This window comes from Lycium ferocissimum, chromosome 2 (genome assembly GCF_029784015.1).
Source record: "Lycium ferocissimum isolate CSIRO_LF1 chromosome 2, AGI_CSIRO_Lferr_CH_V1, whole genome shotgun sequence".
Classification (NCBI taxonomy): domain Eukaryota; kingdom Viridiplantae; phylum Streptophyta; class Magnoliopsida; order Solanales; family Solanaceae; genus Lycium; species Lycium ferocissimum.
This window is the reverse complement of record NC_081343.1, coordinates 45,807,937-45,822,181: the sequence shown is the minus strand read 5'-3', so window position 1 is coordinate 45,822,181 and position 14,245 is coordinate 45,807,937. Positions and strand designations below refer to the sequence as shown.

Here is a 14,245-nt window from a genome sequence, read left to right as displayed (position 1 = left end):
TTTTTATTAATTATTTTGTATTACTTGCATTGAAATATATTTATATAATTATTATTACTTGTAAAAATAGATATTATAGTTTTGATTATTATTAATAAAAAAATTATTATTCTTCTCATTTATTTCATTATAGAACGACATTAAGTTATATAATCAACAAGTATTTCTCAATATTCTTTTTTCGTCTCGAAAATAATAAGAATTTTTATAGGAAATTTGTTACGTAAATTAAAGTGATAAAGCTCCCTGTTTCTGCCAGTTGCATGCCTTCACTCGTCAACTTTCCGTCCGTTTTCCGAGTGGTTACACATTCCGTTCGCCGTTAAATACATCAGCGGCTCTCAACGTAAGTACTCTACAATGCTAACACGCGTTTCGTATTTTAAGCGTATATATATCGTATTCTCTGCTCAAACACTTGCAAAATAGCCTTTTGTTTAGACAGTCCAATTTGTTCTACTAGGGTTTTGACTTCACTTGAAAACTCAACTATTTGAGTCAACAATCAATAAAAACACTGATTTTTTGGTCTAAAATGGTGTAATTTCTGTGAACTATTGTGAATGTGGGTTCTTTCACTTGCTTAAATAGTTGTTATTTTACTTTTTTTTTTTTTATTGTGGTTATACTAGTTTATTTACAATGCACGTTCTTAGCTTTGTGTTTGAAGAGTTTTATGATGGTTAGGTTGTGTTTATTTTCCATTTGGGTTAACTTTCAACTTTTCCCCCCGTGTTAAAAGCACATTTCTTCTTGTTATCTTTTGGCTTGTTTGGTAGTGTGTATTGTATTTTGGTGAAATAATGGGTACTACTAGATTATCTAGTGATATAAATTTCTTGTTTGGTTTATTAATCCCTTTTTTGGCAATGTATCTTGTTAATACACTATTGGTGTATTAGGTTTTAATTAATAGTCTATAGTTTTGTCTACCTTAAAATCAAGTCTATTATGTGTGAATTTGTTATTTTTTGGGTACTTTGTCAGGGTATATATCTGATATGTTATAAGCATTGAATTCTGAACACAAGCAATTTTGTAACCTAGTTTGTGCAGTTTAGGTTTGTTGATCTTTTCTGCATCTACAGAAAGTAGCTTTACAGTGTACTTGTAGAGTTAAGTTTGACGTCGCCTTTTATGATTTATGAATGTTTGAACACATCCGGCTTGAAATTTGTATTCTTTAATTCAATGCCCTTATGGTTGCTCTATGGTATGTTATTCTAGGTTTTTACGATGGGAGATCTTGGCGTGGAGGAGAAGTTATCATGCGAAGGTAAAATCTTTTTCGTTAATCCAAAAGAGAAAAAGTTAGTTTGATCATCTATTCTCTTCTTATTAAAGAGCTATTATTGGCTATCATATTTTATGTTATTTATTCCATGGTCAGGCATAAAGAATTATGGATGTAATTATGTACCAGTACTTACGTTGAGAGCCGCTGATGATATTATTCATAAACGAAGTGAAACATATATTGCTTTCTATCATCAATGCATTGAAATTTTAAACTGGGCTCTTTGACCCTTTATATTTAAAGAACAGTTTATTTTCAATTTCCTCCCTTTTGTTTCCTCCTTTTTCCTCTTAAAATTTATTTTTCCTTTGATTCCTCTGGATGTACGTGCAAAATACTAACCCGTTATTTCATTACTTATTTTCCATCACCAATCTGACTATAATTATTTTTGTAGATGGCTTCAAACAGTACATTATGGTTAAAAAGGACAGGAAGATCATATGTCGAACACAGTGTCTCAATCCACCTGCCAATATGTATGTAACTAGTCACAAATTCATTTAATATGCCAGCTTTCCGTGCTCTTCTGCCTTAGCTTCACCTTCAGAATAGCTCATGCATGTTATGTTACTATGTTATGGTGAACAATTACGGAACATATGTGCTGATATAACTTTTATCTGCTGCTATAAGTTCTTCTAATTTGGTCGTGAATAAACATATATTTTTTTTCTTGAGGGAAAATAAGAAAATTCAGAAGTAAGTTTGTTCAGTGGAAAACATGGAAGTTCCTTCCGGAGCATTTTTCTCTATTTGGATGATCAGTTTTCTTATCCCAATTTTTAACAATAAAAAAGTAATTTCTTATTCCAGTTTTGGATGGAAGCTAGTTATTGTTGAGGTAGAGTTGTTTGTCACTGGCAAATTTTTTTTTTTCTCTTTCTTTATGGTAAATTAACGATATAGCTTTTGAATCTGTTGGCAACAAATTTGTTCTCTCTTTTTCATCCTGTAAGTCTCAACTCTTCTTTCCCAATTACAACTGCATGATCCTACTCAAACCAAGTGACGCTGCTGAATCCTCAATTACTCCCTTTAGTGGGAATCATTTTCTTTCTTGTGCTACTACCAAACCACCATATTCGTTGCCATCTTCTGTGCCATGCAGCTGAATTATCAATACTGTCCTATCTACAAACTGGTCCAATGTTTATTCCCCTGCAAAATGATGCATTCATTATGCAAAAGCATGTGCAGAGATTTTAATCAATTTTCCCTTGTAGCTGTTGAGGCAATTTAAATACAGCCTGTTTATCCAATCCAAGTATGAGTAAGGTACCATGTATCCATCAAAATAATTATCAAAAAGATGTATCCATTAAAAAATGGAGAAAAACATTGTTTCATGGTGATGCAGAAGGGTTAACATGATAAGTTGTGTTAAAGCAGAAACTTGATTAACATTACCATTCTCCAAAAAAAAAAAAAAAAAACTTGATTGACGAATTTCATGCTCAACAGCTAAGAAGGCTTTACTGTTATTTCTTTTCTTGAGTTAAATCTAAATCATGGGGTGTTCTTTTGAAGATTTAAAGCTATCAACTGGGTAATGCATTACTTGCCAGAGGCTCTCCGCCCTTCCTCACTTCTTTCCTCCATTGATGCAAATCATGATGTGTACTTACTCTGAAATGCTTAACAGGCCTGCAGTTTGGAATATAACAGACATTGTCCGACAAGAAACGTTGGACTTCCTCTCTGGGTTATCCCGCTGCTTGTTACGTCGTGCTCCAGAAACTTCTCATCAGGAAAGGGAGTGGGGAGAATTCCTTGGTTTCCTTCAGAAACACAAAAGGGTAAACTTGATTCTAGAATCCTGAATGTACCTTACTGCACGGATTAATTCCTTCCCCCCCCCCCCCACCAAACCAAAAAAAAAAAAGAGAGAGAGAGAGAGAAGAAGAAGAAGAAAAGGGCAGCAACTGTTTTGCATCCTACTAACAATTTCTAGGTGCTCATAGGTTCTTTATTTTTTGGTATACTCTTGTATACAGCCGATTTTGGCCTTGTGATGAAAATGTTTACCTGATTTAAAAAAAATAAAAAATCTGGGTGCTCATTTTACTTTTAAATTCTGTTGATCTATCCAATACATATCTTTTTGTATTACTTTGCTATTGAAGATTGCAATTATTTTTTACATGATCATGAAGGTTGCTACTGGAAATCATGAGTGCTTTCAATTTTTCATACTTCCTCCCAAAGAAGGCTCAGGATTCAGTTGTACATTTGCTTGTTACCGGGAGAGGGAAAAACCAAGTGAATGTCTTGTAGGTAAGGCCTCTGGATCAACTTCTAAAGTGATCAAGGATGCTTGTTCTCCCTCCAATGAGGATGCTGTTGTAGGTGCCCAAACTTGTGATTTGTCAGCCAAAGCTAGCGGACGACCTGAGAAAACAAATCAACACAATCTTTCCTTGGAGAGTAATTTTGCGCGTGCAGATCCTAGTTATTTGAAAACTCTAGGTCACACTCATTCTGGTTGGATTTTTGGAGCAATCGCTGAGTTTGTGGACAATTCTAGAGACGCCAAAGCAACTAAGTAGGTACACTAGTTACTTTCTTGGTCAATGATTCTTTACTGGTTTCCTTGTATATATTTTGTCTACACTTCCCTTTCTGGTACTTTACCAATGATTTTTTTTTAAATGCTTTTCGTTATTGTATTCCCTTTTCCTTCTACTTGTTCATTCTGCCTTGCTTGCAATTCCCTCTTCTAACTGTGCTAGTACCATTTATTTTTGTGCATTTAAGTTTGCATAGTTCCTCATTTCACGTTGCTTTTACTGGATATTTGACAGGTTGGAAATTTCTATTGACATGATATTTTCAAAAGCGGTCGGCAGAGAAATTCCTATGCTATGCATTATAGACGATGGGTGTGGAATGAACCATCAGGAGATGCTTCAGATGGTATCATTTGGACACAGGCAACCTGATGCCGATGACGCTAATCGTATTGGGAGATTTGGGATTGGTTTTAAGGTTGGTTAATATCTGCTGTTGTCACCTGTGATGCAAAACTCTAGAGGTCCTTATTGTTTGCCTGAAGAACCTAATGAATTGATCTCATTTATCTTTACTCTTCCATTGGTGTTCTTTGTGCAGACTGGGGCAATGAAACTTGGGAAAGATGCGTTGGTTCTGACACAGACTACTAACTCTAGATCAATTGCTTTCCTTTCCCAGACACTAAATGAAGGAAAAAATGTACGCACCAAACGAACTTATTAGACTTCTTTGTTTTGGTTGTAATTTTTTGCAGTAGTGCTTATCTGTATCTGTTCATTCTTATGCTGCAGAATCTAGAGATACCCATTGTAAGCTACTACAGGAATGGGCAACTTATGGAGCTGGATAAGAAAAATGAGACTTTGTTCAAACACAACTTGAAAGCCATTAAGAAATTTTCACCATTTGATAAGTACTTCATTGGTCAAAAAGTAGGTCTGTTCAGTAAGGATGGCACAGGAACACATATCTATATCTGGAATCTGGACGAGTGGGGATCGAATTATAGCCTGCAATGGGAGTCTGGAATAACTGGGGGGAGCTCCTTCCATCAGGGTGATATTCTCATTCGTTCTAGACGGGTCAGAGCTCGTCCAGGCCAGATGACTCAAATGGTTGGTTACCTTCTTTTGTAACTTATATTTAACTTATTTTTTTCTCTTCATATTTCTAAGTTGCTGTTGTTTGACTTTAGGTTCCTTTGGACTATTCACTTAGATCTTATTTGGAAGTGATCTTTCTTGATCCACGGATAAAAATATATGTCCAAGGATCACAGGTAGTTATATACATTTGGCTTTTGTGTCACAGTTGCATAGGCTGATCACAATGTATTGCTAATAAGATTGGAAACTGATTTCCTTTGTTTAATTATTTTAATAGGTTAAAAGCCGACCATTAGCAAGATCTCTGAACAAGACTGTTGTGGAAAATGGTACTATTATGGGAAAATCGGTTCAACTTACACTGGGTTGCAGTCAATTGGAATGGGAAGAAGCAAATTGTGGAATGTTTCTGTACTGGCATGGACGTCTAATAGAGGTAAGCGTTGACCATCCATTCTTGCCTTCCTCATTGTTTTGGATAGGAGATATTTTCTTTCTTTTTCCTACAGATTCTTCACAATCTCATTGTGATTTAGCTTTTCATGGCTTTGAAGTAAAATAAGATTGGACTTAAATTGCAGTCATATCCACAGGTTGACCCCTTTTGAAACACTGGCTTTTGCAGTTCTTTTGATTCATTTCCCCATCGAACATGATAATGCATGTCATTTTCTGTTGCCTATATACTTCCATGGGTTTATTGTTTCTTACTTCAGGAATCATGCTCCCATGACACACTTAATTGACCAAATGAGATTCAATGGATTTTAGCTTTCATTGTCTGAGTTTTGATAGTTAAACATCTACAATAACCAGCAAAGAGGATTTTAGTGAACTTCCATGAAAAATCTATATGAGTTCTCAAATGCTAAAATATATAAGGGTTTCTTAGCAATCTTTTTAGAAACGAGTAGCCATGCAAACACTGATTCCTTTTTTTTTTTTTTTTTTTTGTCATGGCTCATTACAGGAAAATAACTTGTCTTGCAATCTGCTTTGTAAAATGGTATTTGACTGGTTGAATTATATTCTGGTTTATTTAGTTGTTCTTCATAGGTCCACCGGTGGCAGGATAAATTTGACATAAAAGTTCGGGCTTCCCTTTTTTTTTTTCGCTTTCTTTTATTTTTTATGTGACATTGAGAACTGCAAAGCGATTTCATTGTAACCACATTCGTTGATTTATCCACTTTTGAGATAGGAGCTTTTAATTTGTAGGCCTCTGAACAATTAGATGTTTCCTTTCTCCAGTTCAAAGATCTTGTCTAGCGAGACCTTCTAAATTGTAGAGTGCTTAGCAAATACTGTCCACTCAGCATGAGTACTATAGCTATCTCTTTAATGCCGTGGCACACCAACCTAGAGTCACTAGTATAACTGGATACATAGATTTGATAGAACTGGGTTGCATGCCAAGCTTCATAATCTGTTAACTGCCCAATCATGATTAAACAAGGATCTTCTAATTGGTTTTATATCCTTTGCCCTCCCTGAAGATATTCTGGAGTTCACCAGATCCCAAACATATCATGTGTCCAACCCCTTTCCCTTCTTTATAGTGACTACCTGCTTAAAGTTCAACTACCTAGAGGTAAATGGGTCTGATCAAGTAAATGAACTTCTGGGTTTAAGGAAGTTTGTGGTTATCAGTAGTCTTCGGGATGATTCAAGTAAACTGGATGTCATTCTAGATTGATCAAGATACATAAGTGACATATCTGCCTGTAAAATATAGGGACTTATGTTTCTGGATGAAGTGTTATAGTTGATCATGAGAAAAAAGTACAAGCTACAAAGAACAAGAAGTCAACGCAGCATGTACTTCATTTGAAGGGCACAATGAATTGATATCAATTGATCGTTACTCGTTAGATACTTCAAAAATATAGGATGCATTTGGACATCTATCTACTCTTTTTTTCCCCCGTTTTATCTTGTTGAGTTCAAAGTCCAGTATTGGTGCGGCAGCAGATGGTGATAATAGAAACCCTTATCTCACAAGCTTGGATTCCTAATTCTGTGTCTTGATTTTAGATATGCAGTTCTTTTATACTATATTGCTTGATGGGTGAAATTACAGCTTCCATTTGGACTATATTACTTGATTGTATGGATTTTGGATTCCTGAAGCTGACTTTTGATTATTAACCTCCCACAGATATCCCTTACTGTGTGTATCTTTCAGCATATACTTGATTTGAAGGTCAAGATGGTTTGACATCAAGTGATTGCTAGATACTTGAAAAATCCAGGACGGATTGGACAACTATTTACTCGTTATCTTTCCCCAGTTATGAGTCTCTTATTGAGTTCAAAGGGTAGTCTCTCATGCAGTAGCGTCTGGTTATGATAATAGAACCTCTTATATCAGTAGTTTAGATTTCTGAATTCATATCTTGATTACAATTTGTTCACTCCAAATACGTTAAAAGTCAACATAATTAACTCTAGGAGGTAAGGATGCTAACATTTAGATTCCTAAAAACTATATGATGAGAAAGATTATTTTTATTTTTGCAATAAATTGGGTGAATATATAAAGATTTATGTACTCTTTTGGCTGGGAAATCACTTGGCTTACAATCTAAAGTATAGCAGCTCACATGGTTATTCTATCACAGGCTTACAAAAGAGTTGGGAGTATGATGCATAATGGAGATAAAGGTCGTGGTGTCATTGGTGTTATTGATGTAACAAATTTAATGGTGAACATTCTTCTCTGTTTCTTATTTGATGCTTCATTTACTGTTTTGTTCTTCTCTTCCTCCTCTGGCTTTTTTAAACTATTTTTTCAGTTTTTTGCTAAAGTTGATGATGTTTTTCCGATAGATATGTTGGACAATTCGATCTTTGTGACTTGAAGCTATACCTTTTTGCTTATAATTCTGAAAGATGTTGCTTTTGGTTTCACCTTAATTTACTTAGCATAGCATTGCAATCATAAAATTCTGTGTCCTAACAATCTATTTTCATAAAAAATTATAGTAGTGTGTTGTATTATTTTGTGGTGATCCCTTAAATCATGTTTGAGTTAGTATTTTTGTTAGTGTATATAGTTTTGCGTCCCTTAAAATTGTTAGGAGGTCGCACCTAAGCCCTAGGATATTTTCGCAAAGCAATATTCTGATTCAACTAATGAAAATGAGGGAAATTTGCAATATTTGTTGAGTTTGTGGCATGAGACAGTTTTTTGAAACTTGAATGATGAACTTTATATACCCAAATTATTGGACTTCCCATTAAAGCTAAATCTAATTGTTTTTAGATGTAACTCTCACATCTCATTTCACAAGTCCTCCTTTTTATCCATTTATTCAGCCTCTGAAGAACTAGAGTTTTACTAAACTAAGTCTGCATGCAATTCTGTCTCCAAGATGTTTAGTACAGTGTATTTTACATTATTGTATTGCCAAAAAAGTTTTTTTTTTTTTTAAAAAAAAGGAAAAATGAACTTAAGAAATTATGAAGAGGACATGGTGGTAATTATTGGTGACGTGGAGTAATTAAACTTTGAGCAGGTGAAAGGCTTGAGAAATTACTGGCTAGAGAAAAGGGACAAAAAGCAAACAAATCTTCACATATACAGTTACAAGTTTAACGACGATCAAACAAGAGATATCTATAATGAGCTGGAAGACTCCTAGAGTCACTTGAATTGTATTTGTTTAACTATTTCTAATGATAAGAATTGCCGTGAGAATTAACTTGAGTTTTTGATGGGTATATATGTCTGCCAACTGTACGAGATTATTTTTGTCTATCAATGTTTTGCTCTAGGGTTTCTTGCTTATATGATAAAATATGTATTGTTTTCTGATATAAAGAAGAAATACCATGTTCCCTTGATAGTTGAATAGATCATTGAGATTCTAAAATACACTCATAGTATAGTACTTTTGTATATCTGACACCATCTTGATGTATATAAATCAATATAAAAAAAATCAACTATCCTAAAATCCAAACCAATTGATGTGGGCTGTGATACGTCAGTAAAGGGCAGCCAGGTGCACTAAGCTCCCGCTATGCGCGGGGTCCGGGGAAGGGCCGGACCACAAGGGTCTATTGTACGTAGCCTTACCTTGCATTTCTGCAAGAGGCTGTTTCCACGGCTCGAACCCGTGACCTCCTGGTCACATGGCAGCAACTTTACCAGTTACGCCAAGGCTCCCCTTTCGCTGTGATACGTCAGTATTAATCGTAATTTGACTAGTTTTATGCTGGCTCACAATCTACTGTCACATTTATCCTTTATCTGGATTTGGATCATCTGCACTTTTACACATTGGCAAAGTTGCCAATCTTGATATATCGATAAATTTTGGCTCATTAAAAAGTTGGAAGAAACTGAATATGTACTGACAATATTTATAAAGAAGGTGATGCTATAGCAAAGAAGCTTTCTTTTTTACTTTCTTAGAAGACCTTCTATATGATAAAAGTACATACCATGTTGCTTTCAATGTCAAATTAATGTTTCTCGGCACAGGCTGATGATAATGGACATGTTTGGGTGCACAATAATAAGCAAGGATTCCAGGACTGTGAAGTATATGCTGAATTGGAGAAGTGGTTGGGTGAAAAATCAGACAAATACTTGGATGAACACGTTGATAAAGTTGAATTGGTACTTCCTCACTACACTGGCCTACTATAAACTTTATTTGTGGTTTTGCTGAAGCTACTTCTTCTCTCCCCCTCTCCCATCCCAATTCTTGAATTTATTTTAATAGGCTATTGTATTTTGGTATGGGTTGAAAGCTGATATGCTCTTCAGCGTTCCCATTTGATTGCTCAGTTTTGATGGGATAACTTGTTTTGTATCAAGGATGCAATCTAATTAACTTAAAACCAACCCATCAACTTTGTATGAGGACTGATTAAATGAGTTCTGTGAGAGTAATTTGAAGGATAAAATGGTTGTCGTATTCCTGCAACCAAATTGAAATAAATTTTTTAACAGAGCTGGATCCGTAAAATGGGCAAGTAAAATTCAGAGAAGCAATGATAAGCAAGGCAAAAGAAAACCTTTGTAGAAAAAATATCAGTTGAGTGATGCTAGAGTAAAGTTGTCCCAAGGGATCATTGCTCATGCGCCGTTGGTTTCCCCTTTTGAAGATTGATGAAGTGATTTATCATGTTTCCATACCCACTAGGTATGTGGCACAGAAATTGTTTTATGAGGTTCATTTGATTACAAATAAAGCATGAGGAAAACGTTCAAATGTTTCTGCTTCACGTGTAATTCGTTAAAACTATTTCTAGAAATTGAAATTCACAATGTAGTAATCTGTGAGTGTGATTATCCTGACTACTGCCTACATAGGCAGAAGTATGCCTTTACTTTCATCTCGATATGAGGCCTTGCAAAGAAAAGTACCATTATCTTTGCAAAATTCCCTTTTTGAAATATCAGTACATTCACAATCCAACTTTGCCGGCATTTCTGAGACTGATCGAAGCAGGGAGAAGGGATCTCTCTTATTTGTCTCGAGTCTTTCTGTAGCCTTTCTATTGCTCTTTTTGGTTTTAGAGTTCATGGTTCATTGTTGTCGAAGATGGCATTCTCACCAAATTTTAACTAGGGTTTTCCTCACTTACAGAAGGCGGGTAGTGGTGTCTACAAACCTGACAACGAGTGGGTGCAGTGTGACAAATGTAGAAAGTGGAGAATGTTGATCCATGGCTTCAACAGCAAGACTTTACCACTTCAGTGGTAAGAGTCTTATCTGACTTCCCTGGCTTCCTTGAAAAATATGACATAGAAAAGAGCTTCTTTAGCAGTGTTATTAAAAGCTATGGCTTTATCACTTAAAGTGATGAATTGAATCGAAGCGAGGGGTTGTTGCTTCAGGGGTGAAGCCATGCGCCCTTCAAACAATGAAGCACAAAGTGATCCAAAGAAAAAGTGGTTGGTTCTTACTTTACCTGTTTCCAAAAAAAAAAAAAAAAAAAAAAGTGGTTGGTTCTTTGGATTTCAACTTTGAAGAGTTGGATTAATATCCCGCTTTGCTTCTCGCTTCAAGCCCCATAAACCTTGCTGCTTTTTTGCGCTTTTTACTTTTAATCATACTGTCTCTCAGTTAATACTAAGAATCTTATCTTGATTTATCCAAAAAATCCTAGAAGTCCTATCTCTAGTTCATGTCATCCATTCGTCGGGTTCTTTCTCTTAACCGAGGCACTTAACTGTTCTTTTCTAAAGAATGTTTTCATGTGATCATCATTTATGGTTCTCTTTTTGTGATCTGAAAAAGTTACTCCACTTTCTCATCACATAATTATATTCGCCTTACAATGCACATCCAACAACAGAAAATCTGGAATTCAAAGATAATATGCTGTTCCATTGATTATGCTGACAAATGTCAGTTTTAAGGGTATGGAAAAAGGTCTTTGTAGAAGATGAGAAGATCTAATTTATTGCAAGACGAAGTTTATTTTGGTCGTATTCAGTTTTGCTATATTGTTTACTTCCTCTTCTCTGAACTCTACAGTGAACTTCTACCTGTTCACCTGGTCATTGTAACAGCTAATTCTGTAAATCTTGTATTGACATATTACTGTAGGTTCTGTTACATGAAACCTTTTAATGGTAAATGCGAGATACCAGAACAGGAAGTTGAACCTGGAGTGATAACGATATCCAGCAAGCGTCTGGGATACAGTTCCACTGAAGATCCCGAAGAGATAAAGCGCAAGCTCTCCAGACAAGCTGCGGGGACACCAGAAAGTATGACACTGATATTGTTCACTTCCTTAAATATTCTTTTTGCAGCTAGAAATGAGTGGTTATCTTTATTCTGTTTCCATCAGTGTTTTTGGTAGTGAAAATCACAAAAGAAACAAACAAATAAAGTTAAAAAAAGAAAGAAAAAAAAAAGAACAAAGAAGTTACTATATTCATGGGATTTTAAGTGAAAAGCAAGAAGCAAAGCACATGCTTCTTCGAATTGAAGTACAAATTAATAAGTTTTTTTTTTACATAACATGTATAAGTATAGTATCTACACATCAAGTTGCAATTAAAATCATTAGTTCTAGCATCTGTTATAAAAAATGAATATATTAATTCAACAACTCAAATTTGCATCATTACGATGTACTTTCAACAAAGCCCTGAGTTAACTTTAATTGCTAAATTGTTTTTTGAATTTTCAATTAATCTATTTGATGCATTCAATTTCATGCTGAAGTAATTATCCTAAAGAGTAGACGAAAGAAGTAAAAGAGAAGCCTACAATCCGAAGTAGTGGTACAAAAAGACTCGTACTAATACTAAAAGAAAAATAGGAAAGTCATTTGGAGAAGAAATAGAAGAAGAAGAAGAAGAAGAAGAAGAAGAAGAAGAAAGATATAAATCAGAAGAAGCAGAGAAATAGAATTATTGCAGAAGAGGCATTACAAACTCAAGAAATAAGACATCGGCAAAGAGAATGCCGAGTCGTACATGAAAGGAGTCCTATTATAGTTTTTAAAACCGTTTAAAATCAGGTTGAAAGGATCTACCCTTCTCAGAGATCACCCTATGGCTCATCCTGCAAAGTGTGCGCTTCTTTGAAGTGCACCGCTTCACCTGTGAGGCAATAACTCTCACTTCACATTACTCCATTGCGTAAATGACAAAACAATAGCTTAAGAACTTTGGTTAAAACAAGACATTCATAGTACCTTTGCTCTAACAGTTCTAACTACTTATGCTTTCTGTTTTGGAGACAGTCCAATATCAAAAGAGTACCCCTGTTTCTTCTCATATTTGGTGCTAAAATCTGTAATTCATTGTGATACCATGCTAAGTGCCTTTGTGCAGGTGTAGATGCTATGCTACTAATAGCCAAACCTTTTTCCCAGTATAGTCACATGCACTCTAACCATTGGGCAAGAGACCTCAGACGTGTGTTAATGTTCAGTACATGATAGAGGGTCCATTCAAGTTGAGGTTGCAACATGAGTTAATGAGTGGAAAAAATGACCACATTCACTTGTCACTTATTTTAAGTTAAGGTTCCTTACTAATAACCAACAATAAAACTTTTTTCTTTTAACTAGTGATGGCAAAGATTCCATAGACTAAAGTTGCCAAAGTTTTTCGGAAAAGATTGATGGTGTATCTCCCTTCTTGTTGAATTAGCAACATCAATGTGCACCAGATTACACTGCCCACTCTACTCCACAATATTAGCATCACCTTGAACCGCTGCAAGTACAGTTTTCTACAAACAGTGGGTGTAACATTGTATGCGACTGTACATGTAGTCTGATTATGCAAGTATAATAGTCAAGCTACTCTTTTGCCTGGTTAGAAGAAGTGCGTGTTAAAGTGGTTTGTGCATAAGTAGATAAAGTTTCGCAAGTTTAGGTAAAAGCAGGTCGGGGTATAAATTTAGATGGTCATTTAAGTTCTATTTGGAGGGTTGGCCCAAGATATCAAAGTTCATTGAGAAGGTTTGCTGGGTGAGAAATCTGGAATTGATGATTTTCGTTAATTTTAGTTTTCTTATGCACGTAGTAGAAATATGTTAACTGGATAGATGTAAATATTTTTAGAGCTAAATGAGGATTTTTATATCACAGGTTCTGAGGTTCTCAGTCTTGAGTGATTGTAATGAGATTTAATGCAGTTTGAAGATGTTCCTACATGATAAACTGGATAATGCTTTTTAGGCCACATTGTCTCTCTCATAATTTGTGCTCATGGCTTATTGTGCAGAGATGGGTGAGAAAGTTCCATGTCAAACCATGGAGGATGATCTTGCAAACGAGTCTTCACAGACACGTAAAAGGCTCCGAAGGAGTTGTAGGAAAAGTTAGTATTATTTTGAAATATGTTGCTTCTTCTTGTGCAGGTATCTTTACGTATGTATATGTTGTCAATATGCAGCGGCTTTCTTGTTAGTACAGTAATATGTCTGGGTAGGTTATAGTGAAAATGTCATTTTGTTGTACACCTGTGCTCACAGAGATGTTCTATGACCGAGCACATGTCTTAGGTTTTTGTTTTCATCTTATACAAGCAATTAGGGGTGGGCGTTTGGTTTTTCAGTTCGGTTTTATCAAACTTCGGTTTGGCTATTTCGGGTTCGGTTTTTTGAAGGTGGACACCAAACACCGAACCAAACTAGTTCGGTTCGGTTCTTTCGGTTTCGGTTTTTTAAAGTTCGGTACGGTTCGGTTTCGATTTTTTCAATTCGGTTTTTTTAATATAATATTAGAAGCGATTCCATTGACACTAATTCATATTCTCAAAAGCAATAGAACATAAAACTGATAAATTGAAATCAAAATCGAACAAACGGATACACAACGAAAAAAATTATAATCATGACAT

General features: G+C 35.3%; 1 protein-coding gene across 6 annotated transcripts; it reads left to right on the top strand.

Annotated features, from left to right (window-relative positions):
• Nucleotides 1-1,120: 1,120 nt before the first annotated feature.
• LOC132040178 (uncharacterized) lies at nucleotides 1,121-13,929 on the top strand. Of its 6 annotated transcripts, XM_059430817.1 has the most exons (15): nucleotides 1,124-1,276; nucleotides 1,695-1,776; nucleotides 2,943-3,096; nucleotides 3,454-3,574; nucleotides 3,647-3,842; nucleotides 4,102-4,285; nucleotides 4,409-4,510; nucleotides 4,603-4,926; nucleotides 5,007-5,090; nucleotides 5,195-5,353; nucleotides 7,539-7,622; nucleotides 9,407-9,544; nucleotides 10,521-10,633; nucleotides 11,487-11,650; nucleotides 13,628-13,929. In XM_059430817.1, the coding sequence occupies exons 1-15, from the start codon at nucleotides 1,237-1,239 to the stop codon at nucleotides 13,726-13,728; spliced, it is 2,046 nt and encodes a 681-aa protein (XP_059286800.1). In that variant the 5' UTR covers nucleotides 1,124-1,236; the 3' UTR covers nucleotides 13,729-13,929. The 6 variants fall into 6 exon arrangements, with proteins under 6 accessions (XP_059286821.1, XP_059286813.1, XP_059286806.1 ...); XM_059430808.1 differs by having other exon boundaries at nucleotides 1,123-1,276; nucleotides 3,454-3,842; nucleotides 10,524-10,633; XM_059430803.1 differs by having other exon boundaries at nucleotides 1,123-1,276; nucleotides 3,454-3,842.
• The last annotated feature ends 316 nt before the right edge of the window (nucleotides 13,930-14,245 follow it).

Excerpts from the sequence above, each read along its gene's own strand:
- LOC132040178 (XM_059430803.1), top strand. The coding sequence starts at position 1,237 with ATGGGAGATCTTGGCGTGGAGGAGAAGTTATCATGCGAAG. Across the intron at positions 1,777-2,942 it reads CTCAATCCACCTGCCAATAT|GCCTGCAGTTTGGAATATAA; the intron begins GTATGTAACTAG and ends AATGCTTAACAG. Across the intron at positions 5,091-5,194 it reads TATATGTCCAAGGATCACAG|GTTAAAAGCCGACCATTAGC; the intron begins GTAGTTATATAC and ends TTATTTTAATAG.